At 46.5% G+C, this 24625-nt stretch overlaps 2 protein-coding genes across 2 annotated transcripts; one reads left to right on the top strand and one right to left on the bottom strand.

Annotated features, from left to right (window-relative positions):
• Positions 1-1809: 1809 nt before the first annotated feature.
• Positions 1810-14414, top strand: LOC135517182 (tumor necrosis factor ligand superfamily member 10-like). The gene is made up of 6 exons (XM_064941262.1): positions 1810-2137; positions 4688-4828; positions 7607-7652; positions 9586-9702; positions 10998-11233; positions 12979-14414. The coding sequence occupies exons 1-6, from the start codon at positions 2021-2023 to the stop codon at positions 13186-13188; spliced, it is 867 nt and encodes a 288-aa protein (XP_064797334.1). The 5' UTR covers positions 1810-2020; the 3' UTR covers positions 13189-14414.
• Positions 14415-14545: 131 nt separating this feature from the next.
• LOC135517183 (E3 ubiquitin-protein ligase MSL2-like) lies at positions 14546-21565 on the bottom strand. The gene is made up of 3 exons (XM_064941263.1): positions 20112-21565; positions 15698-17049; positions 14546-15603 (listed from the first exon to the last, which is right to left on the bottom strand). The coding sequence occupies exons 1-3, from the start codon at positions 20251-20253 to the stop codon at positions 15301-15303; spliced, it is 1797 nt and encodes a 598-aa protein (XP_064797335.1). The 5' UTR covers positions 20254-21565; the 3' UTR covers positions 14546-15300.
• Between the last annotated feature and the right edge of the window lie 3060 nt (positions 21566-24625).

Here is a 24625-nt window from a genome sequence, read left to right on the forward strand (position 1 = left end):
AATGGATGGAGAGAGGTAGAATGGATGGAGAGAGGTAGGATGGATGGAGAGAGGTAGGATGTATGGAGAGAGGTAGAATGGATGGAGAGAGGCAGAATGGATGGAGAGGGGTAGGATGGATGGATAGGGGTAGGATGGATGGAGAGAGGTAGGATGGATGGAGAGAGGATGGAGAGAGGTAGAATGGATGGAGAGAGGCAGAATGGATGGAGAGGGGTAGGATGTATGGAGAGAGGTAGAATGGATGGAGAGAGGTAGGATGGATAGAGAGAGGCAGAATGGATGGAGCGAGGTAAAATGGATGGAGAGAGGTAGGATGGATGGAGAGAGGTAGAATGGATGGAGAGAGGAGTGAGGTAAGAAAGAGGTAGAGTATGAGAGGTTTGAGAGGGGATGGGTAGAGGGGGAGGGGAAGAGAGGCAGGGGGAGAGAGGCAGGGGAAGAGAGGAAGGGGGAGAGATGGGAAGGGAAGAGAAAGAGGTGAAGAGAGGGAGAGAGGAGGGGAGAGAGGAAGGGGGAGAGAAGGAGGGGAAGAGAGGGAGGGGAAGAGATGGGAAGGGAAGAAAGGCAGAGGAACAGAGGCAGAGAGGGGGTTGGGAAGGGAAGAGAGGGGAGGGGAAGAGAGAGAGGGGAAGAGAGGGGGAGTGAGGTGGGAGAGAGAGGAAGAGAGAGGGAAAGAGAGAGAGGGGAAGAGAGCAAGTAGTCAAGTTCCTTTAAAAAAGTGATTTTGGGGTGGACATGTGTGTGGTATGTGTGTGTACGTAACATCATAGATAAACTAAGACCAGCCTCTTTCAGCAGGGATAACATTTTTTTAAATTATTAACTAGGCAAGTCAGTTAAGAACAAATTCTTATTTACAATGACGGCCTCCCCCGGGCCAAACCCTAACCCGGACGATGCTGGGCCAATTGTGCACCGCCCTATGAGACTCCACTGCGCCACTCGAGGGCCCCATATAATAGTGATGATGACTCTATGACTCAGACCTCCCCAAGTCCCCCTGGATGAGACAGACCCAGACCTCCCCAAGCCCCCTGGATGAGACAGACTCAGGCACACACACACACCAGTGCCTTTAGCTTTTGTGGGTCCCTAAGCGAGATTTAAAATAATTTCATGCAATCCTACTCATTTTGGGGTGAGAGAAACTGCAGCAGTTTTAATGCTAATTTCCTGCCATTCACATTTTGCCATGACTTATTCCATGTTCATATGATATCTGAGTGACAGTGACTAACTAAATCAATAAGGCCCCCCTGGAGGTCAGGGCCCCAGGGCACATTCCCTGCGTGCCCGGTTGGCCAATTAGTGCTGATTAGGCCTACTACAAGGTTTATAGCTAGACTAGCTTACCTAGCAATCTAAAGAAGAAATCTGACATGGGATAACTGAGTGACTAACATAACAAGAAAAAACTGCTGATGCGCTGCGCTACCAAATGTCGAAATAGCACATTGTGCATTCTACTATTTTAACTCTCAACAGTAAGTTGAGACCCCAACGGAGTTCCTAAAAATGGGGGCCCCGACCAAAAAGAAACCGCCCGAGCACATATTGAGGCCAGATGTTTAAGATACAGAACTGAGAAACAAGGTCCATTTATTAACCAGACACAAAAATCCTGTTTCTCTTTTAGAATAGAACAATGGAATAATAAAAACGTAATTTATTGACACGTAGCTATACGTCTATGCCTACAAAGAAAGAAGTGCAGATGTTGGTAGGCCGAACATAGATATGTTGCCTATATCTATGTAGCAAACTGACTTCCTAGCGTAATAATAATTGCATTTCAGGTTTGTTTTATTTTTTTTAGCCAGAACCGAAAGTTCCTCCAAGACTTTTTCTTCAATGTGGCTTTGCCTGCTGTCCTGACAATGACTTTCCCTCTCCTCCCTCTGCCTCTCACTCTCTCACTCTTTGCTGGAGGGAGGGGGGACAGAAGTTAGCTACCCTCTACTCCGTTTTTGTTCTGGAACCGGAGCGGAACAGAGAAGGGCGTGAGGCGGTGTTCGGTATGGCGGGAGGCTCAAGCGGCGTCTCATTTCTCGGGGTTCTGCTGCTCGCTGCGATTCTGGTGCAGACCGTGGCCGTTACTGTCACCGTGCTATACTTCACTAATGTCCTCAACACGGTAAGAACCGGGTGACAAATAGGGGTAGCAAAAATACACGTACAATATAATGTCGCTTGATGGAGCTTGGATATTGCACTTTTGTGACTGTTCCATTGGCTACATTGTTTCGGGCAAACTAAATGATGTATGTTGAAAGTATTTGAAATGAATTTGATCCAGGCTTGATACGGGTTGTTTACCTTGTGATTATGCGACGTTGTGCTGTGCCGTGCCAAATCGCACACAGTCGGAGAAAGTAGTTCTGTTCCAATAAAGCTTTTGCATGAAAACCTGTTTCTCTGCAAATGATTTCCCTGACTTGTTTGTTGATTGTAATAAACATTGCCTACGTGTGCAGCGAACGCTCAGTGCATTCTGTAAGATAAGGAGTGTTTGTGTCGTAGTGATGTGATGTGCCCTGGGAATAAGGAAGTTCTGTGCAGAGAACTGCAGAAGGTTAGTGCTGTCTGGAAGCCTTGGGATGTCCCTAGCCTAAACCCTAGCCTAAACCCTAGCCTAAACCCTAACCTTAACCCTAGCCTAAACCCTAGCCTAAACCCTAGCCTAAACCCTAACCTAAACCCTAGCCTAAACCCTAACCTTAACCCTAGCCCCTACATTACCCCCTAACTTACTCTAACCCTAAACATTTTAAAGTTAAACTTCAACGGGGTAACATTAGTTAGGACATCCCAAGGATCCCGGAGAGCAAAAGATTGACTGCAAGAAAACGTTGTTGATATGCCAATTATCCAATTGTATTGTTTTCTTATTGTTTAACCTTGTTTTAGCAGGGAACATTAAGTGTATTCTAAGTGCATTGTCCAAGTGGTGTTGAAATTGTAAATGTTTGACTTTTGTTAGGCTCTTTGTGTTCTCTCATGCAGCTGTGTGACCTGGATTCTTTCCATAATGATTGAGCAACAATGCTGACTCTCCCCTCAGCTTCCCTATACTCCCCCTCTCTCCGCTTCCCTATACTCTCCCTCTCCGCTTCCCTATACTCCCCCTCTCTCCGCTTCCCTATACTCCCCCTCTCTCCGCTTCCCTATACTCCCCCTCTCTCCGCTTCCCTATACTCCCCTCTCTCCGCTTCCCTATACTCCCCCTCTCTCCGCTTCCCTATACTCCCCCTCTCTCCGCTCCCCTATACTCCCCCTCTCTCCGCTTCCCTATACTCCCCCTCTCTCCGCTTCCCTATACTCCCCCTCTCTTCGCTTCCCTATACTCCCCCTCTCTCCGCTTCCCTATACCCCCCTCTCTCCGCTTCCCTATACTCCCCCTCTCTTCTATGTCTGTCTGTCTGTCTGTCTGTCTGTCTGTCTGTCTGTCTGTCTGTCTGTCTGTCTGTCTGTCTGTCTGTCTGTCTGTCTGTCTGTCTGTCTGTCTGTCTGTCTGTCTGTCTGTCTGTCTGTCTGTCTGTCTGTCTGTCTGTCTGTCTGTCTGTCTGTCTGTCTGTCTGTCTGTCTGTCTGTCTGTCTGTCTGTCTGTCTGTCTGTCTGTCTGTCTGTCTGTCTGTCTGTCTGTCTGTCTGTCTGTCTGTCTGTCTGTCTGTCTGTCTGTCTGTCTGTCTGTCTGTCTGTCTGTCTGTCTGTCTGTCTGTCTGTCTGTCTGTCTGTCTGTCTGTCTGTCTGTCTGTCTGTCTGTCTGTCTGTCTGTCTGTCTGTCTGTCTGTCTGTCTGTCTGTCTGTCTGTCTGTCTGTCTGTCTGTCTGTCTGTCTGTCTGTCTGTCTGTCTGTCTGTCTGTCTGTCTGTCTGTCTGTCTGTCTGTCTGTCTGTCTGTCTGTCTGTCTGTCTGTCTGTCTGTCTGTCTGTCTGTCTGTCTGTCTGTCTGTCTGTCTGTCTGTCTGTCTGTCTGTCTGTCTGTCTGTCTGTCTGTCTGTCTGTCTGTCTGTCTGTCTGTCTGTCTGTCTGTCTGTCTGTCTGTCTGTCTGTCTGTCTGTCTGTCTGTCTGTCTGTCTGTCTGTCTGTCTGTCTGTCTGTCTGTCTGTCTGTCTGTCTGTCTGTCTGTCTGTCTGTCTGTCTGTCTGTCTGTCTGTCTGTCTGTCTGTCTGTCTGTCTGTCTGTCTGTCTGTCTGTCTGTCTGTCTGTCTGTCTGTCTGTCTGTCTGTCTGTCTGTCTGTCTGTCTGTCTGTCTGTCTGTCTGTCTGTCTGTCTGTCTGTCTGTCTGTCTGTCTGTCTGTCTGTCTGTCTGTCTGTCTGTCTGTCTGTCTGTCTGTCTGTCTGTCTGTCTGTCTGTCTGTCTGTCTGTCTGTCTGTCTGTCTGTCTGTCTGTCTGTCTGTCTGTGATTAGAACCAGTAGTTATGGCTGTTAATCATTACCAACCTGTATACAACTGAAACCTAAAGAACAGAGAAATGTTATGAAGACGTGTACAGACAGACACTCCATTTGAACATGGCGATATTCCTTTGATTACAGTGTAACTTGAGGAAGTGAAGTAAACAACTGTTTATGATGCAGTGTTCTCAACTCTGGTCCCCCAAGAATCCCTAACAACGTTAGCCTACACTCTTTGTTGTTCAGTGGAAGGAGGTGTGTAGTATTTAATTGTGTGTGTTGTTCAGATGAAGGAGATGTTTGCAAGGAGCAGTGTGTCGTGTCTGACACGGACCGACCTCAGAGGGGGACACGTACGCTCCTCCACCGAGGGGAGAGGAGACCCCTGCTGGCAGGTCACACAGCAACTACACATCCTCATAGAGAAGGTAACACACACCCTCATAGAGAAGGGAACACACCCTCATAGAGAAGGTAACACACACCCTCATAGAGAAGGTAACACACACCCTCATAGAGAAGGTAACACACACCCTCATAGAGAAGGCAACACACATCCTCATAGAGAAGGTAACACACATCCTCACGGAGAAGGCAACACACATCCTCACAGAGAAGGTAACACACACCCTCATAGAGAAGGTAACACACACCCTCATAGAGAAGGCAACACACACCCTCATAGAGAAGGTAACACACACCCTCATAGAGAAGGCAACACACATCCTCATAGAGAAGGTAACACACATCCTCATAGAGAAGGTAACACACATCCTCATAGAGAAGGCAACACACATCCTCATAGAGAAGGTAACACATATCCTCATAGAGAAGGTAACACACACCCTCACAGAGAAGGTAACACACATCCTCATAGAGAAGGTAACACACACCCTCATAGAGAAGGTAACACACATCCTCACAGAGAAGGTAACACACACCCTCACGGAGAAGGTAACACACACCCTCATGGAGAAGGTAACACACACCCTCATGGAGAAGGTAACACACACCCTCATAGAGAAGGTAACACACACCCTCACGGAGAAGGTAACACACACCCTCACGGAGAAGGTAACACACATCCTCATGGAGAAGGTAACCCACATCCTCATAGAGAAGGTAACACACATCCTCATAGAGAAGGTAACACACATCCTCATAGAGAAGGTAACACACATCCTCATAGAGAAGGTAACACACATCCTCATAGAGAAGGTAACACACATCCTCATAGAGAAGGTAACACACATCCTCATAGAGAAGGTAACACACATCCTCACGGAGAAGGTAACCCACATCCTCACGGAGAAGGTAACACACATCCTCATGGAGAAGGTAACACACATCCTCATAGAGAAGGTAACACACATCCTCATAGAGAAGGTAACACACATCCTCATAGAGAAGGTAACACACATCCTCATAGAGAAGGTAACACACATCCTCATAGAGAAGGTAACACACATCCTCATAGAGAAGGTAACACACATCCTCATAGAGAAGGTAACACACACCCTCATAGAGAAGGTAACACACACCCTCACAGAGAAGGTAACACACATCCTCACAGAGAAGGTAACACACATCCTCACAGAGAAGGTAACACACATCCTCACAGAGAAGGTAACACACATCCTCACAGAGAAGGTAACACACACCCTCACAGAGAAGGTAACACACATCCTCACAGAGAAGGTAACACACATCCTCATAGAGAAGGTAACACACATCCTCATAGAGAAGGTAACACACATCCTCATGGAGAAGGTAACACACATCCTCACGGAGAAGGCAACACACATCCTCACGGAGAAGGTAACACACACCCTCACGGAGAAGGTAACACACACCCTCATGGAGAAGGTAACACACACCCTCATAGAGAAGGCAACACACACCCTCATAGAGAAGGCAACACACACCCTCATAGAGAAGGCAACACACACCCTCATAGAGAAGGTAACACACATCCTCATAGAGAAGGTAACACACATCCTCATAGCGAAGGTAACACACATCCTCACAGAGATGGTAACACACACCCTCACAGAGAAGGTAACACACATCCTCACAGAGAAGGTAACACACACCCTCATAGAGAAGGTAAAACACATCCTCATGGAGAAGGTAACACACACCCTCACGGAGAAGGTAACACACACCCTCACGGAGAAGGTAACACACACCCTCATGGAGAAGGTAACACACATCCTCATAGAGAAGGTAACACACATCCTCATAGAGAAGGTAACACACACCCTCATAGAGAAGGTAACACACACCCTCACAGAGAAGGTAACACACATCCTCACAGAGAAGGTAACACACATCCTCATAACACACATCCTCATAGAGAAGGGAACACACATCCTCATAGAGAAGGGAACACACATCCTCATAGAGAAGGTAACACACATCCTCATAGAGAAGGTAACACACATCCTCATAGAGAAGGTAACACACATCCTCATAGAGAAGGTAACACACATCCTCATAGAGAAGGTAACACACATCCTCATAGAGAAGGTAACACACATCCTCATAGAGAAGGTAACACACATCCTCATAGAGAAGGTAACACACACCCTCATAGAGAAGGTAACACACATCCTCATAGAGAAGGTAACACACATCCTCATAGAGAAGGTAACACACATCCTCATAGAGAAGGTAACACACATCCTCATAGAGAAGGTAACACACATCCTCATAGAGAAGGTAACACACATCCTCATAGAGAAGGCAACACACATCCTCATAGAGAAGGTAACACACATCCTCATAGAGAAGGTAACACACATCCTCATATAGAAGGTAAGGGGTCCCAGGTCTTCTGATTGGACGGAGGCGCTCCATATATCATTTACCATTATCCACAGATCTAGGATAAGATTACTCACCCTTAATCCTAACCTTAACCATTAGGGGGGAAACGCAAAACTGACCAAAGATCAGCAACTTCACTCGCCTCAGAAGAGTTTCAGACATACAATGGGGTCTTTGTAGTGCAGTCTGGGATGGGATCCGCTGTGGTTTAATCAGCACTGGAATGTACTCACCTGGCCAGAGACACACTCACACACACTTTTTTCAAGAAGGTTTTGGCTTTTATTTGAAACGTGTTAAATAAATGGTCTTTCTCTTCTTTCTCTCTCCGTCTGTCTGTCTGTCTGTCTCTCCCCCTTCTCTCTCTCTCTCTTCAGTCTTTGTCTCAGCGATATCAGAGGGAGATCTCCTCAGCAGTTAGAGGTGAGATAATGACCTGTCTGACCTATAGAATTAGGGCAAAACGGCACCCTGTTCCCGTCGGACTGGGATTTGCATTTAGTAAAGCTAACATAGTAATAAGCAAGCCTTGTTCAGAGGGCAGGAGTGAGGAGCCTATCTCCAGTTTCTGTAGCGTGAGGAGGCTTGATGTACAATTTCCAGCTATGGACAGGACGCTAGTAAACCACTACATACAGTGCCTTGCGAAAGTATTCGGCCCCCTTGAACTTTGCGACCTTTTGCCACATTTCAGGCTTCAAACATAAAGATATAAAACAATTTTTTTGTGAAGAATCAACAACAAGTGGGACACAATCATGAAGTGGAACGACATTTATTGGATATTTCAAACTTTTTTAACAAATCAAAAACTGAAAAATTGGGCGTGCAAAATTATTCTGCCCCCTTAAGTTAATACTTTGTAGCGCCACCTTTTGCTGCGATTACAGCTGTAAGTCGCTTGGGGTATGTCTCTATCAGTTTTGCACATCGAGAGACTGAATTTTTTCCCCATTCCTCCTTGCAAAACAGCTCGAGCTCAGTGAGGTTGGATGGAGAGCATTTGTGAACAGCAGTTTTCAGTTCTTTCCACAGATTCTCGATTGGATTCAGGTCTGGACTTTGACTTGGCCATTCTAACACCTGGATATGTTTATTTTTGAACCATTCCATTGTAGATTTTGCTTTATGTTTTGGATCATTGTCTTGTTGGAAGACAAATCTCCGTCCCAGTCTCAGGTCTTTTGCAGACTCCATCAGGTTTTCTTCCAGAATGGTCCTGTATTTAGCTCCATGCATCTTCCCATCAATTTTAACCATCTTCCCTGTCCCTGCTGAAGAAAAGCAGGCCCAAACCATGATGCTGCCACCACCATGTTTGACAGTGGGGATGGTGTGGTCAGGGTGATGAGGTGTGTTGCTTTTACGCCAAACATAATGTTTTGCATTGTTGCCAAAAAGTTCCATTTTGGTTTCATCTGACCAGAGCACCTTCTTCCACATGTTTGGTGTGTCTCCCAGGTGGCTTGTGACAAACTTTAAACGACACTTTTTATGGATATCTTTAAGAAATGGCTTTCTTCTTGCCACTCTTCCATAAAGGCCAGATTTGTGCAATATACGACTGATTGTTGTCCTATGGACAGAGTCTCCCACCTCAGCTGTAGATCTCTGCAGTTCATCCAGAGTGATCATGGGCCTCTTGGCTGCATATCTGATCAGTCTTCTCCTTGTATGAGCTGAAAGTTTAGAGGGACGGCCAGGTCTTGGTAGATTTGCAGTGGTCTGATACTCCTTCCATTTCAATATTATCGCTTGCACAGTGCTCCATGGGATGTTTAAAGCTTGGGAAATCTTTTTTTGTATCCAAATCCGGCTTTAAACTTCTTCACAACAGTATCTCGGACCTGCCTGGTGTGTTCCTTGTTCTTCATGATGCTCTCTGCGTTTTTAACGGACCTCTGAGACTGTCACAGTGCAGGTGCATTTATATGGAGACTTGATTACACACAGGTGGATTGTATTTATCATCATTAGTCATTTAGGTCAACATTGGATCATTCAGACATCCTCACTGAACTTCTGGAGTTTGCTGCACTGAAAGTAAAGGGGCTGAATAATTTTGCAGTTTTTGATTTGTTAAAAAAGTTTGAAATATCCAATAAATGTCGTTCCACTTCATGATTGTGTCCCACTTGTTGTTGATTCTTCACAAAAAAATACAGTTTTATATCTTTATGTTTGAAGCCTGAAATGTGGCAAAAGGTCGCAAAGTTCAAGGGGGCCGAATACATTCGCAAGGCACTGTACAAGTAACCTTTAATGGGAATGTTCATTTTACAAGTTCTATGTTGTTATCCCTGACTGATGTTTTGACTAGGACAACTAATTGATGTTCTAGCTCTCTCTCTGTCAGATGAGGTGTCCAGGGTGTTGCCCTCACTGGTGATGGAGGACCAGGCTCCTTCTCGCCCCAAAGTCTCTGCCCACGTCACTGGCAGCTTGGCTCCCAAAGCAGAGAGGGGGGGAGGAGGTGAGACCTGCTTCAATGTTCACCCTTCACACTCTGCAACTACGTCCGAGGCACTGTGTGTGTGTGTGTGTGTGTGTGTGTGTGTGTGTGTGTGTGTGTGTGTGTGTGTGTGTGTGTGTGTGTGTGTGTGTGTGTGTGTGTGTGTGTGTGTGTGTGTGTGTGCGTGTGCATGTGTATAACCCTGTGAAGCCTGGTGTTAAGAGTTTGATGAATGCAGGTTAGACTCTGGGGCCATGTGTCTCACACCTGTGTATGCTGTGTTCTTCAGGTGTGCGTGTGTATATATGTGTGTGTGTTGTGTTCTTCAGGTGTGCGTGTGTATATATGTGTGTGTGTGTGCTGTGTTCTTCAGGTGTGTGTGTGTACTCTTCAGAGAGAGGGGAGAGGAGAGCTTCAAAGTGATTACATATCACTACAGTAATTAGTAATACAGACAGCAAGCAGTATGTGTCCCATGTGAGCTTTTAACCCAGTGGTAGATTTGGTAGAATGCACCAGCCCTGAACAGACTGACAGCTCGATGTGAAGTGTTCCATTTATAGCCCAGACCTAGTCTGTAGACATACAGTATTTTATTGTTTTGCCATTTATGGCATCTTATAACACACTTTCAATAATATCTATTGAGGGAATTGAGGCCATTTACACTTAGTGGACAAAACATTAAGAACATCTACTCTTTCCATGCCCAGGTGAAAGCTATGATACCTTATTGATGTCACTTGTTAAATCTACTTCAATCAGTGTAGATGAAGGGGAGGAGACAAGTTAAAGAAGGATTTTTAAACCTTGAGACATGGATTGTGTGTGTGCCAATCAGAGGATGAATGGTTAAGACAAAAGATTTAAATGTCTTTGAATAGGGTATGTTAGTAGGTGCCAGGTGCACCGGTTTGTGTCAAGAACTGCAACGATGCTGGGTTTTTCACCATCAACAGTTTCCCTTGTGTATCAAGAATGGTCCACCACCCAAAGGACATCCAGCCAACTTGATATTGGAGCATTGGAGTCAACATGGGCCAGCATCCCTGTAGAACACTTTCGACACCTTGTAGAGTCCATGCCCCGACGAATTGAGGCTGTTCTGAGGGCAAAAGGGTGTTGCACAATATCTTCCTAATATTGTGCAACACACAATATTAGGGAGACGTTCCTAATGATCCGTATACTCACTGTCCGTAGACTGTTCTATTCTCAACTAATTATATTGTATTCTGCCTTAAGACCTAGCTCTGTCCAACTCCTGACCCTTGACCCTGCCTACTATTGCCTTTCTCCTTCCTGTCTTGCCACAGGTTCCCCGGGGCGGCGTGTGCAAGGGCAGAAGATCTCATGGTGGGAGGGGCATAATGGGCTGGCATTCCTTCAGGAAGTCCGATTGGTTGACGGGGAGCTGGTGGTGCCTCGCCCAGGACTCTATTATATCTATGCCCAGACCTACTTCAGACACACCCACCCCGAGGGAGAGGAGGGGGAGGAAGAGGACAGGGAGCAAAGGGGGAGACCCATGCTGCAGTATGTCTATAAGAAAGTGAGTTCACGGTGCCACGGTCGTGTTCAACATTTGTCCTATAAGAACGTTTGTTTTTAACATTTTGGATAGCTACAGTTGAAGTCGGAAGTTTACATACACCTTAGCCAGATACATTTAAACTCAGTTTTTCACAATTCCTGACATTTAATCCAAGTAAAAATTCCCTGTCTTAGGTCAGTTAGGATCACCATATTATTTTAAGAATGTGAAATGTCAGAATAATAGTAGACAGAATTATTTATTTCAGCTTTTATTTCTTTCATCACATTCCTAGTGGGTCAGAAGTTTGCATACACTCAATTAGTATTGGGTAACATTGCCTTTAAATTGTTTAACTTGGGTCAAACATTTTGGGTAGCCTTCCACAAGCTTCCCACAATAAGTTGGGTGAATTTTGTCCCATTCCTCCTGACAGAGCTGATGTAACTGAGTCAGGTTTGTAGGCCTCCTTGCTCGCACACGCTTTTTCAGTTCTGACCACAAATTCTCTATATGTATATGATGGCCACTCCAATACCTTGACTTTGTTGTCCTTAAGCCATTTTGCCACAACTTTGGAAGTATGCTTGGGGTCATTGTCCATTTGGAAGACCCATTTGCGACCAAGCTTTAACTTCCTGACTGATGTCTTGAGATGTTGCTTCAATATATCCACGTAATTTTCCTCCCTCATGATGCCACCTATTTTGTGAAGTGCACCCGTCCCTCCTGCAGCAAAGCACCCCCACAACATGATGCTGCCACCCCCGTGCTTCACGGTTGGGATGGTGTTCTTCGGCTTGCAACCATCCCCCCTTTTCCTCCAAACATAACAATGCTCATTATGGCCAAAAAGTTATATTTTAGTTTCATCAGACCAGAGGAAATTTCTCTAAAATGTACGATCTTTGTCTCCATGTGCAGTTGCAAACGGTAGTTTGGCTTTTTTGTGGCGGTTTTGGAGCAGTGGCTTCTTCCTTGCTGTGCGGCCTTTCAGGTTCTGTCGATATAGGACTTGTTTTACTGTGGATATAGATACTTTTGTACCTGTTTCCTCCAGCATCTTCACAAGGTCCTTTTCTGTTCTGGGATTGATTTGCACTCTTTACACCAAAGTACGTTCACCTCTAGGAGACAGAATGCGTCTCCTTCCTGAGCGGTATGAAGCTGTGTGGTCCCTTGGTGTTTATACTTACGTACTATTGTTTGTACAGATGAATGTGGTACCTTCAGGTGTTTGGAAATTGCTCCCAAGGATGAACCAGACTACAATTTTCTTCTGAGGTCTTGGCTGATTTCTTTTGATTTTCCCATGATGTCAAGCAGAGGCACCGAATTTGAAGGTATTCCTTGAAATACATCCACAGGTAAACCTCCAAATGACTCAAATGATGTCAATTAGCCTATCAGAAGCTTCTAAAGCCATTTCATAATTTTCTGGAATTTTCCAAGCTGTTTAAAGGCACAATCAACTTAGTGTATGTAATCTTCTGACCCACTGGAATTGTGATACAGTGAATTATAACTGAAATAATCTGTCTGTAAACAATTGTTGGAAAAAATTACTTGTGTCATGCACAAAGTAGATGTCCTAACCAACTTGCCAAAGCTATAGTTTGTTAACAAGAAATTTGTGGAGTGGTTGAAAAACGATTTTTAATGACTCCAACCTAAGTGTATATAAACTTCAGACTTCAACTGTACATGATATCGTGAAAGTTTATGGAAGGTAGTTGTAGTGATGGTGCTGTCTCCTCCACCAGGTGTCCTCCTACCCGGTACCCATCCTGCTGATGAAGACAAGCAGGACCTCCTGCTGGTCCCGGGACTCCCAGTTTTCTCTGCACTCCGCCCACCAGGGGGGGCTGTTCCCATTGGCTGCCGGAGATCACCTCCTCGTCACCGTTAGCAATGCCTCCGCCATCGACATGGATGAGAGGAGCAGCTTCTTTGGGGCTTTCCTGGTCAGCTAGAGGTCAGGGGTTCGTCTGTATGGTGACTCAGAGGGCTGGAACCTGGGATACACACTGTTTGGGAGCCATGTGTGTGTACTGACAGACAAATCATTTGAGAGCTGTGTGTGTGTGTTGTACAAAGCTTTAAGCTCTGCGACCCTGCTGGACATGTGAGCGGAGCTTGTGTGGTTATCCAACCACACCCAGGTGCCTAGGATCCAGCCTTCGCTCATGGCTCATCCAATGAGCTGTGTCCAAGGCCAGCAGGCCTGTGTTGATTGGATGAAAAGCAGCTGAGTGGCGTGAGGTAGGGGTTCAACATCTGCTTTAGAACTTCTTTGGACAAATGACCAATAATCAACCAATGAAAAGTAAGGGGATGATTGTGAATAAGTCTTAGTACTCTTTTCATCCGTCCTAAAAGGATGAGTCTCCTTCTCCTGTTTGTCTGAACTTGGATGATTTTAGTGTAAATATGAACTTGGGCTGTTTTGGTGTCGTTTTATAACTGTATGGACATTGAATGTTGTTTGATTGTAGCCGGTCATATTTTTAACACAACCCCAAGCTCTCACCTGAGTAACACCGCCTGCGACCACACATTCAATACAGCACTTTTTCACTTTGTTTCACAGTATAGATGTTTCAGGCCATGACCCAGGAGGCCTACTGTACTGTAGCCCAGACCCACTGTCACTATGGGAACCAGTGTTAGGACATGGGCAATATTCACTTTACTAAAATATTTACCGATTCTCCCGACAGATGTATATATCCATAGTTACAGACAAGCGGAGAGGTCTGGACAGGGTTACCAGTTAACCCGCCTCACTGGAGGGCGGGGGGGGGGGGTTGAATCATTTTACCGTTCGTTCATGACTCCTGTAGATCCAGATATGTGTGTGGCCGTGGAAGTGACCATGGAGACACACACTAAATAGGTTGATGTTAATCACTTGTGCTCGAGTCCAACTGCTCTCTCATGTTCATGTAGAAAACATGTCTGTAAATGTGCACAATAAAGACACCAAAGAAACTAATATAGGCTACCATTGCTTGTGGTCATGTATAGCAGTAAGCATTCAGTACCAATCTATCACAACAAAACAGACTTGGGTCAAGGCGTCTTATGTGTGGACATTATGTCAAGCATCTCACGCCACCTGCTGGTGGGTAGATGTTACTGACTACTAGTGATCAGACGAAAGACTGCAGGTGACCTGACTCCACAGGACAGAGGAGGGTGGAGGTATGCATTGTGCATGGTAAGTCATGTGAAGCAATTTGTGTAATGTGAATTGTGATTATTTTATTGGACTTTAAATACTCTATTTAATTTTGCTTTGGTGTAAGTGTCAAAAAGAAACAACACAACTTAGGTTTTGATTTTCTTTTTTGTGGAAATATGTTCCATGTATATTACAGGTTTTTAATGCCCGGGGGAAACAAAACGACAGCTGGAGACAGCAGAAACTAGCACTAATAGGACAGGGACATCATTTAGACAGAACCGCCCACACCGGATTTGATAGGCTGACAGTTGGAGTGGGTGTGGCCCACTAGGTTAGGTGACATCCAATAAATACTGCAAATGTTTGTTAATGTAACTTATAAAATATATCATAAAACATCCTCTTAAATGGAATTTAATAAGTTCTGTGTACAAAAACAAAAGTTGATAAATTACAGTCAGTCTACTGATGTCGGTCTGTGGCTGAGTCCTATCAACAGGCCTAGGGCCTGTCAAATGGCACCCTACCCCCATCTAGTGTACCGAGGCCCTGGCCAAAATAAGTGCACTATCTACGGTACCACCCCCCTGACACACAGCACAACGAGCCCATCGCAGGCCAACACGTCATGCCCTACACATCACCGATAGTACAAAACAAAACTTCTAACCCTCACAAAATAAAAATCTCTGAACATACAGTAACGATATCCCTCTTCCATCCATCTCATCAGTACGTAAGACCAAAAGCATGTTCCAGGCGCTGTATGGAGAGTGTATGTGTCTCTGAGTAACACTCCCTCTACCGCCTGTCACAGTAGCTGCCTTATACTCAACCCCGCCCCTCCAGGTCCATCTGCACAGCCCATTGGTCAATAATGTCCAGGGAGGGCGGGTCTTCAACAGTCAAACCTCATGTCCAGCGAATCATCATACCCCCTGTCCTCATGTCCTGCCCCCACCCCGGACAGGAAGGACACCCCCGTCGCTCCTGTTGCCGTGGTGATGAGCTGGTTGCCGTGTGGGGTGTTGCTGGTTGCTGGGCTACGTAGGGCTGCAGCTGTGATGGAGGTGAGGTTGATGCCGAGCGTGAGCCGCGTCTGTTCTAGAGCCTTCTCTGGAACCGCAAACGCCTCCAGCTTCTTCTCCCCGTTCGCCATGTAGGAGTTCTGACAGCCGCGGCAGATACAGTCCAGACATGCCTTGGAGAAAGATTAATATTATTTACAATCATTGAACTACAGATAGGGGAACACGAATTTCAGACCAAGCCATAGTAGATGTATAGTAACTCACCTTGCGGTTGGAGTAGCAGGGGCAGCGCTGCCCCCTGCAGGTGAGAACAGAGGGGTTCTGAGTGGCTCTCCCACACTTACAGCCCTTCTTCTCCACCGGTTTCTTGTACAGGGGCTTGGAGGGGCTGGGTGGGTGAGAGAGAGGGTGAGCATGGCCGTGGGGGGGCAGGCGGTCACGGGGCTGGGCGCGGGGCTTGGGGACCCCCTGCCTGGCCTTGGTGTAGGCCTTCTTAGGGCCCCCGTGGTGCTCCAGACTCTTCTTCAGGCCCTTGGATGACACCAGCATTGTCTTACCCACCTTGGGAGGCCCTCCATTCGGCACGGGCGCCAGGTGAGGCGGGGTGACGGCAGAAGGGAGTTTGGGCTCCCGTTTGACAGTAGCGGTTGGGTTTGGGAGGTGAAGGGGGTTGGTGGCACCCAGGGGTGGGCCTCTGAGGATGGTGGCGATTGGGAGGGGCTGCACCTTCTCACTGTCGCTCTCAGAGCGTGAACGCTTGCGGTGGCAGTGAGGGGGTAGGCGGGGAAGGGCAGGGGTGGGCTGGGGGGGAGGCAGGGGAAGTCTAGGGATGTTCTCTGGGGGGAGGGAGGGGGGGAGGCGAGGGGAGTCAGGGGTAGGAGGGCAGTAAGATCCGTTGTGGGGGGGTACAGAGGGATTGTCTGGCTGGGGGTCAGGCAGTTCAGGGTTGGGTTCTGGCTCCAAGGTCCTAAGAACCTCCTCCACGCTCAACAGCAGACCTCCGCCATGTTTATTAAGCTCCTCCCCAAATGTGCTAATGTTACAAAGTCCCACCTCCCCACTACCTACCACGTCAACACACACAGGTAGCTCCTCCCCCAAGCTCTCCTGCTTCAGGACACCTCCACCTGTACCTAAGGTAATAGGTGGTGGCAAGTCCTGATTGGCCAGGCCGTTACAGTCATGAAGCCCGTTAACCCCGCCCACAGGGATAAGCCCCTCCTCCTGGCTCTCCTCTGCAGGCAGAGCCTCAATAGGTCTGATGTCAGAAATTGAAGGGGCCGTCGGCGGAGACTGGCTCGCCAAATCCATAGTGTCCTCCCCTTCCTGCTCGCTTTCGGCCAATGACAGGCCCTCGTTAAGAATGGCGAGAAGGTCGGGCGAATCACTGGCTGCGCTAGCAATGTGCGGGGCGAGAGGTGATTGGGCGATGTAGAGGCAGAGCTTCCTGTAGCAGTGGACCAATAAGGAGAGCTGCCTGTTCTCCTGGAAGCGGGAGTAGTCTTTACACCAGGAACAGGACGGCTTGAGCAGCATCCTCTGGCCCTTACAGCCCCGACACACATAGTGCTGGCACTGGGAGTTAGTGGGCGCTATGGGGTCCTGCAGCAGGTTACCTGGAGAAGAGAATTATCTTCAGTCATTTATTTATCCTTTATTCAACTGGGTGAGAACAGTGGAGTGATTTATATCTCAAACGGCAGCAGTACAATTGTCCATACAACATAACACAACAAACCACAAACAGGAGCCATAATGATCCTTAATAACGAGTTGATGATATGTAGCTTAGCAGTGGACTGATGATAATGAGTACTGAGGTGGTGGGCTATATATGAAAGTGATTAATTCAATTGCTCTTCCGCTCTGAATATTCAACTGTAATGAAGTGAGCACAACACCAAAGCAACAGCATGTCAATTAAGTCAACGACATTGGTTTTGAATAAACCCCTTTGTCATATAAATAGTATAACATGGTCCAGGTAGAAAGTGAAGAGGGTTCATATTCTGTTTAATGCATATTTCAACCGTTTATAAAGCGGTAATATTCAAAGAGGCGGCTCAACACTGATTGCCTCTGCAAGGTTTGATGACCGCTGTGCTTTGAGAGCAGCTTCCTTAGCAACAGTGGTCGTTAGGGATGGCAGCTGAGAGAGGGGGCTCACGCTGCAGATGGAGGGAGTTCCATTTAGAAAAACAAAAAGGCCTTAGATATAGACCATGTTGGATGCGTCCTCTACCCAGCGGCTGCAGCTCCGACTTCAGTCATGTTTAGTGGGCCAGTAACTGAAAGGTTGCTGGATCGAATCCCAGAGCTGACAAGGTAAAAATCTGTCCTTCTACCCCTGAACAAGGGAGTTAACCCACTGTTCCCCGCTAGGCAGTCATTGCAAATAAGAATTTGTTCTTAACCGACTTGCCTAGTTAAATAAAGGTTACATAAAAATAACAGTTAAGAAAACACTTACTAAATAAACAAACAAAAAAGTAACAAAATAACAATGAGGCCATATACAGGGGGTACCGGTACCGAGTCAATGTGGAGGCTATATACAGGGGGTACCGGTACAGAGTCAATGTGGAGGCTATATACAGGGGGTACCGGTACCGAGTCAATGTAGAGGCTATATACAGGGGGTACCGGTACCGAGTCAATGTGGAGGCTATATACAGGGGGTACCGGTACCGAGTCAATGTGGAGGCTATATACAGGGGGTACCGGTACCGAGTCAATGTGGAGGATATATACAGGGGGTACCGGTACCGAGTCAATGTGGAGGATATATACAGGGGGTACCGAGTCAATGTGGAGGCTATATACAGGGGGTACCGAGTCAATGTGGAGGCCATATACAGGGGGTACCGAGTCAATGTGGAGGCCATATACAGGGGGTACCGAGTCAATGTGGAGGCTATATACAGGGGGTACCGGTACCGAGTCAATGTGGAGACTATACGCAGGGGGTACTGGGTCAATGTGGAGACTATATACAGGGGGTACCGGTACCGAGTCAATGCGGAGGCTATACGCAGGGGGTACCGGGTCAATGTGGAGACTATATACAGGGGGTACCAGTACAGAGTCAATGCGGAGGCTATATACAGGGGGTACTGGGTCAATGTGGAGACTATATACAGGGGGTACCGGTACAATGTGGAGACTATACACAGGGGGTACCGGGTCAATGTGGAGACTATACACAGGGGGTACCGGTACAATGTGGAGACTATACACAGGGGGTACCGGGTCAATGTGGAGACTATACACAGTTGGTACCGAGTCAATGTGGAGACTATATACAGGGGGTACCGGTACAGAGTCAATGCGGAGGCTATATACAGGGGGTACTGGGTCAATGTGGAGACTATACACAGGGGGTACCGGTACAATGTGGAGACTATACACAGGGGGTACCGGGTCAATGTGGAGACTATACACAGGGGGTACCGGTACAATGTGGAGACTATACACAGGGGGTACCGGGTCAATGTGGAGACTATACACAGGGGGTACCGAGTCGATGTGGAGGCTATATACAAGGGGTACCGGGTCAATGTGGAGGCTATATACAGGGGGTACCGGTACTGGGTCAATGTGGAGGCTATATACAGGGGGTACCGGTACCGAGTCAATGTGGAGGCTATACACAGGGGGTACCGGGTCAATGTGGAGACTATACACAGGGGGTACCGAGTCAATGTGGAGGCTATATACAGGGGGTACCGGGTCAATGTGGAGGCTATATACAGTGGGTACCGGTACTGGGTCAATGTGGAGGCTATATACAGGGGGTACCGGTACCGAGTCAACGTGGAGGCTATATACAGGGGGTACCGGTACTGGGTCAATGTGGAGACTATATACTGGGGCTACCGGTACCGAGTCAATGTGCGGGGTAGAGGTTAGTCGAGGTCATTTGTACATGTAGGTAACGTTAGGTGACTATGCATAGATAATAAACAGCGAGTAAAAACGTAACCCCATTGAACGAACCTCGTGTATAATCATCACTCCCACCCCACAAAAAAAAACACCAGTAGTATTCTTGACTGAGCTAGTGCGGCTGCTCGGCTTCCTTCCTGGTCAGGAAGGGGCTCGGCTCGAAATGCATTTTTAAAGACTGCGCATGCACCGTCTCACAACACAAACATGCCCCCCCCACTGACAGAGTCACGAGGGCACCGGACAGAACAAAGGACGTTGAATGAATAAATAAACATCTGACAAACACTCGCTTCTATTCTGGCTGTGCAAATACATGTACCTGTCCGACAGTGATTTAGTTACACATGGGGTGGAGCAGCTGGATGAGGTTAGCTACCCAGCTATGAAGAATGGGGAAATGTAGCTAACCCGTGCAGTAGCTAGCTACTAGTTTGATTTTATTCAAGCAATTCGGTCAGATCAGCCAGTTTAAGACTGGATCAGTGTGAAGCTATGGAATAAATTGAAATGGATCGCAGGGAGACGTGCAGTAGCTAGCCTAGTTAGTTAGTTAAAGTAGACATCCACGCCGTCGGCTAACTAGTTTCCCCGACATCCAATGGGAATGGGGGTGTGTCACAATGCCTGGTGTTCCATGGCGGGGATACAGCTAGGCTAGTTAGGTATAGTAGCTATATGGATATATACAGGGCAACCGAGCCCCTTAAAATAATACTACCGATGCACTTACCACATACGAGGCAGGACAGCGACTGGCGAAAGAAGGGCAGCTGCTTGTAGAGCTCCGCCAGGGCCCGGGGGTCGCGAGGGTCGCACTGCAGCACCGAACGACACGCGGACACGTACAGAGTGGTGGCATTCACCGGGTTCATCTCAACAGCCAAGGGACGGAAACATCCAGTCCGAGAAAAAAACTAACGAGCAAACACACACGCACAGGTCCTCCGGCGAAAGTCCTGTGGCTCACGTTTAAATGGAGAAGAGGCCCACAACTCCCTTCTCGTCCGTTCTATTATTGCCTAAAGGAGGATGGGAGGGCATAGATGGGTGATGTAGCTAGCTAAATACTAATGGTGCTAACCTAGCGTAGCTTTATCGCCAAAATAGTGCTGGTAAGATCTTCTATGCACCAAATAGGTAAATGTGTGATACAGCTAGAATGTAAGTTAGCTGCAAATCAGTTAAACACACAGGTATGAAGTCTGTTCGTGGTAGCATGGGTAGAACATTACTGTATTCATAATCACAACCAATTCATCTTTAGCGTTTTCCTCTTTTCCACGGCACGAAATATGCCCAAATGATCATCATGGCATAAAAATAAAACGGTTAATCCCATTAAGTGCATACATACAAAAATAAATCTCGAGCAAATGAATTAATCAAAGCCCGTGCACTTGTCTTTCACACAATCCGTGGAGCGAGCAGCACTCGCTGGTCGAGTTATAATTCAACAACAATACAGTCACTGGTGTGGTGGCGCTCTTTCTCCAACTCCGGCCTCCAATTATACACTGATAGGCACCTTCGTACCAAATTCAAACAGAGCTGCTTTGCTAACGTTAATAGTGAAATCTTATTCGTTTGTTCTCCCGCATTCCTTCATTATTCGCATCTTCCTCAGATTTTTAGCTAAAGTTGGCTCCTCGACTTCTGGCCTGCATATTCGTGGCACGTAGGCAGTGATAGTCAGCAAGCAGCACGCTCAGATTCTGTTGTTGTCCGCGGTTCATGGCGGATACGCTGCGAAAACAAAACAGGCCGCCTTGGCTCCCGCTAGCGCACGGAGTTAAAGCCAGTTATCGCAGGATAACTAACATGAGGGGGTAAACTGGAAGAGGTAGTGGAGAATGGAAAGAGAGTATGGAAATCTTTGTTGAAGAAGTAAAATAAGCGCCCGCCAGAGCACCGGAGTATATTTACGCCGGCCGTGCGAGCTTGCACCGGCGGCACCAGGATATCAAGAACAAAAATAGGCCGCTTTTCCTCTTTTTGGAACTAGTCCTTTGTTTTTTTCCCCTCCTCTCCGATTGAGTATGAGCAAAAAAGCAATCGGTGCGACGACGTTATGTTAGCGTTCGAAGAAGAATAACACTCATGTGTATTATTGGAGTAAGATTGTAACAGTTGTGTGTTTGTATAGCCTGCCTCTATCGCCAGGCGCGGAGGTTATTCTCCCCTCCCGTTTCCTCCCCGCAGTCAATCAAACAGAGGGGCGCTGTTTCTCACATCTCGCGAGAATAAAATTCTTCTTCGTGTAGTTTTCCAGCAGCCGTGACACTTTCTTCACAGAGTTTCTAAACCCAGAAGCGCAGCATCGCGAGACTTCCGGGAACGCTTGCGAAACAGACCAAACAGGACCAGGTTGGGGTTTGGGGTTCGAGAAGTCAATGAGAGAAGTAAAAAATTCTTCCTTAGATGTTAATTTTCTCAAAATCTAAAGGCGCAACATAGATTCGAGCCAATGTTTTAAGTAGTTGAACTTCGTATTACTCCAACCTTGTTAAAATGACAAACTGACACGTTTTCAATTTCGTCAAAAACAACTTTATATTGAAGGAGTGTCTTTGACTTGACGGCCTGCAGAGACTGTTTCTATGCATGAGCTTAGCTAGCCAACATCACCATGACATCGCCTACAAGCAGTGTTGGCCTATCTTCATACTATACTGTCTTTGATTTCTTCTTCTCCTCTGGTATTATGGCAGTCTGGATACAAACGTTGAAGGTGCATGCCGCCACCTACTGTACATCTAGTGATTTTTTTTTTACTAGGTAAGTCAGTTAAGAACAAATTCTTATTTTCAATGAACAGTGGGTTAACTGTTCAGGGGCAGAATGACAGATTTGTACCTTGTCAGCTCGGGGATTCGAACTTGCAACCTTTCGGTTACTACTCATGGCATGGATGGCACTGTGATATATTGCATCCAATTTGCTGAGTAGAGTGTTGGAGGCTATTTTATAAATTACATCGCCAAAGTCAAGGATCAGTAGGATAGTCAGTTTTACGAGGGTATGTTTGGCAGCATGAGTGAAGGAGGCTTTGTTGCGAAATAGGAAGCTGATTCTATATTTAACTTTGGACTGGAGACGATGCCTATTTTCTCAGATGTCCTCTTTGTTTGCGCTGTGCAGTTTATAACCAATGCAATAAACGATACAAAGTCCACCTCTTTAACATGCAACATGTCAAGATCCTGTTGGCGAGTAGCATTGACTAGTTTCTCTAATCCAACTACCATGGTTTCTTCAACATTACTCCCTTCTTCCACTTCTCTCAACGCCTCCTAATAGGAGACACGCCGGACAACCCTTACTCTTGTCACCTTGGTGTCCTTCATCCTAACAGGGCACTTCATGGTTTCGGGCACAAGCTCGCCAGCACAATTGCAGAATTTCACCTCAACTGGCATACGATACTCCTCTACATACAATTGACTCATACAGTGGGGATTACAGACTCATACAGTGGGGATTACAGACTCATACAGTGGGGATTACAGACTCATACAGTGGGGATTACAGACTCATACAGTGGGGATTACAGACTCATACAGTGGGGATTACAGACTCATACAGTGGGGATTACAGACTCATACAGTGGGGATTACAGACTCATACAGTGGGGATTACAGACTCATACAGTGGGGATTACAGACTCATACAGTGGGGATTACAGACTCATACAGTGGGGATTACAGACTCATACAGTGGGGATTACAGACTCATACAGTGGGGATTACAGACTCATACAGTGGGGATTTTTTATCAAGTTAATCTTGGTGGGGCAAACTCCCCAAAATGATATTGGATGAATGTGTCACACCAGGCTTCACTTTGGCTCCCCCTCCTGTCCAGCTGAGATGTTCGGTGTAGCCGGCCTTCTAGCTGCTGCCGAACCTGCTGCTGGCAAACGCCCTTCACTCATCAACCCTGGAATTGTCTCGTCATCATTACACTCAGCTGGTTCCAACCCCTACTCTATCACTGTAAATATACTCCGTCTGTCATTTGTTTTTGTCGGTCATTGTAAATGTTGCTTGTTGTGCTGAGAGGAATCTCTCCTACTATTGCTTGAGTACTTTATTATTCTGCACTTTGGGATTCGTCCTTTTAATATTATAGTGCTTTAATAAACTCAGTAGTTCTAAACCTTCGACTTCTGCCTACACCTTTCTACACTTGTGGCAGCCTGCAAAACAACTACACAACCATAAACAATACATCAATTGCACTATAACAGTGACAAATGGTGCCCACAAGCTGTTAGGGCCTACATAAAGCTGTCCCAACACCTTACCACTGCTACACCTGGCTATCAACTGAGCTTTGTCTGGCAGCGGAACAGTTTATTCAGCCTCATTTACTGCCTTTAAAAAAACACACACTAATGTTCAAAGTTTGGGGTCACTTGTCCTTGTTTTTGAAAGAAAATACATTTTTTGTCCATTAAAATAACATAAAATTGATCAGAAATACAGCGTAGACTTTGTTAATGTTGTAAATTACATTTGTTGCTGGAAACGGCAGATTTTTTTATGGAATATCTACATAGGCATACAGAGGCCCTGTCACGAATACCACCGACGGTGGCTCCCCTTCCTGCTCGGGTGGCGCTCGGGTGGCGGTCGTCGTCGCCGGTCTACTAGCTGCCCCCGATCCCTTTTTCCTATTCGTTTGTTTCTGTCTAATTGTTTTCACCTGTTCCTTGTTGGGGTTTTGGTCTAATTGTTTTCACCTGTTCCTTGTTGGGGTTTTGGGATGGGTGTTATTTCAGTTGGTTTCTGTCTAATTGTTTTCACCTGTTCCTTGTTGGGGTTTTGGTCTAATTGTTTTCATCTGTTCCTTGTTGGGGTTTTGGTCTAATTGTTTTCACCTGTTCCTTGTTGGGGTTTTGGGATGGGTGTTATTTCAGTTGGTTTCTGTCTAATTGTTTTCACCTGTTTCTTGTTGGGGTTTTGGTCTAATTGTTTTCATCTGTTCCTTGTTGGGGTTTTGGTCTAATTGTTTTCACCTGTTCCTTGTTGGGGTTTTGGTCTAATTGTTTTCACCTGTTCCTTGTTGGGGTTTTGGTCTAATTGTTTTCACCTGTTCCTTGTTGGGGTTTTGGCCTAATTGTTTTCACCTGTTCCTTGTTGGGGTTTTGGTCTAATTGTTTTCACCTGTTCCTTGTTGGGGTTCTGGGAGGGGTGTTATTTCAGTTCGTTCTGCCCGCTGGTGTTTGTGCTTGTTGTGTTTGTT

This window comes from Oncorhynchus masou, chromosome 28 (assembly GCF_036934945.1).
Source record: "Oncorhynchus masou masou isolate Uvic2021 chromosome 28, UVic_Omas_1.1, whole genome shotgun sequence".
Lineage (NCBI taxonomy): Eukaryota > Metazoa > Chordata > Actinopteri > Salmoniformes > Salmonidae > Oncorhynchus > Oncorhynchus masou.

What these genes read in the sequence shown, in the direction of transcription:
- LOC135517182 (XM_064941262.1), top strand. Translation starts at nt 2,021, where the DNA reads ATGGCGGGAGGCTCAAGCGGCGTCTCATTTCTCGGGGTTCTGCTGCTC. An exon ending in TACACATCCTCATAGAGAAG is followed by an intron (nt 4,829 to 7,606) that starts GTAACACACACC and finishes CTCTCTCTTCAG; the next exon opens with TCTTTGTCTCAGCGATATCA. An exon ending in GATCTCCTCAGCAGTTAGAG is followed by an intron (nt 7,653 to 9,585) that starts GTGAGATAATGA and finishes TCTCTCTGTCAG; the next exon opens with ATGAGGTGTCCAGGGTGTTG.
- LOC135517183 (XM_064941263.1), bottom strand. Translation starts at nt 20,253, where the DNA reads ATGAACCCGGTGAATGCCACCACTCTGTACGTGTCCGCGTGTCGTTCG. An exon ending in GCTGTCCTGCCTCGTATGTG is followed by an intron (nt 17,050 to 20,111) that starts GTAAGTGCATCG and finishes TCTCTTCTCCAG; the next exon opens with GTAACCTGCTGCAGGACCCC. An exon ending in CCTGCTACTCCAACCGCAAG is followed by an intron (nt 15,604 to 15,697) that starts GTGAGTTACTAT and finishes TCTTTCTCCAAG; the next exon opens with GCATGTCTGGACTGTATCTG.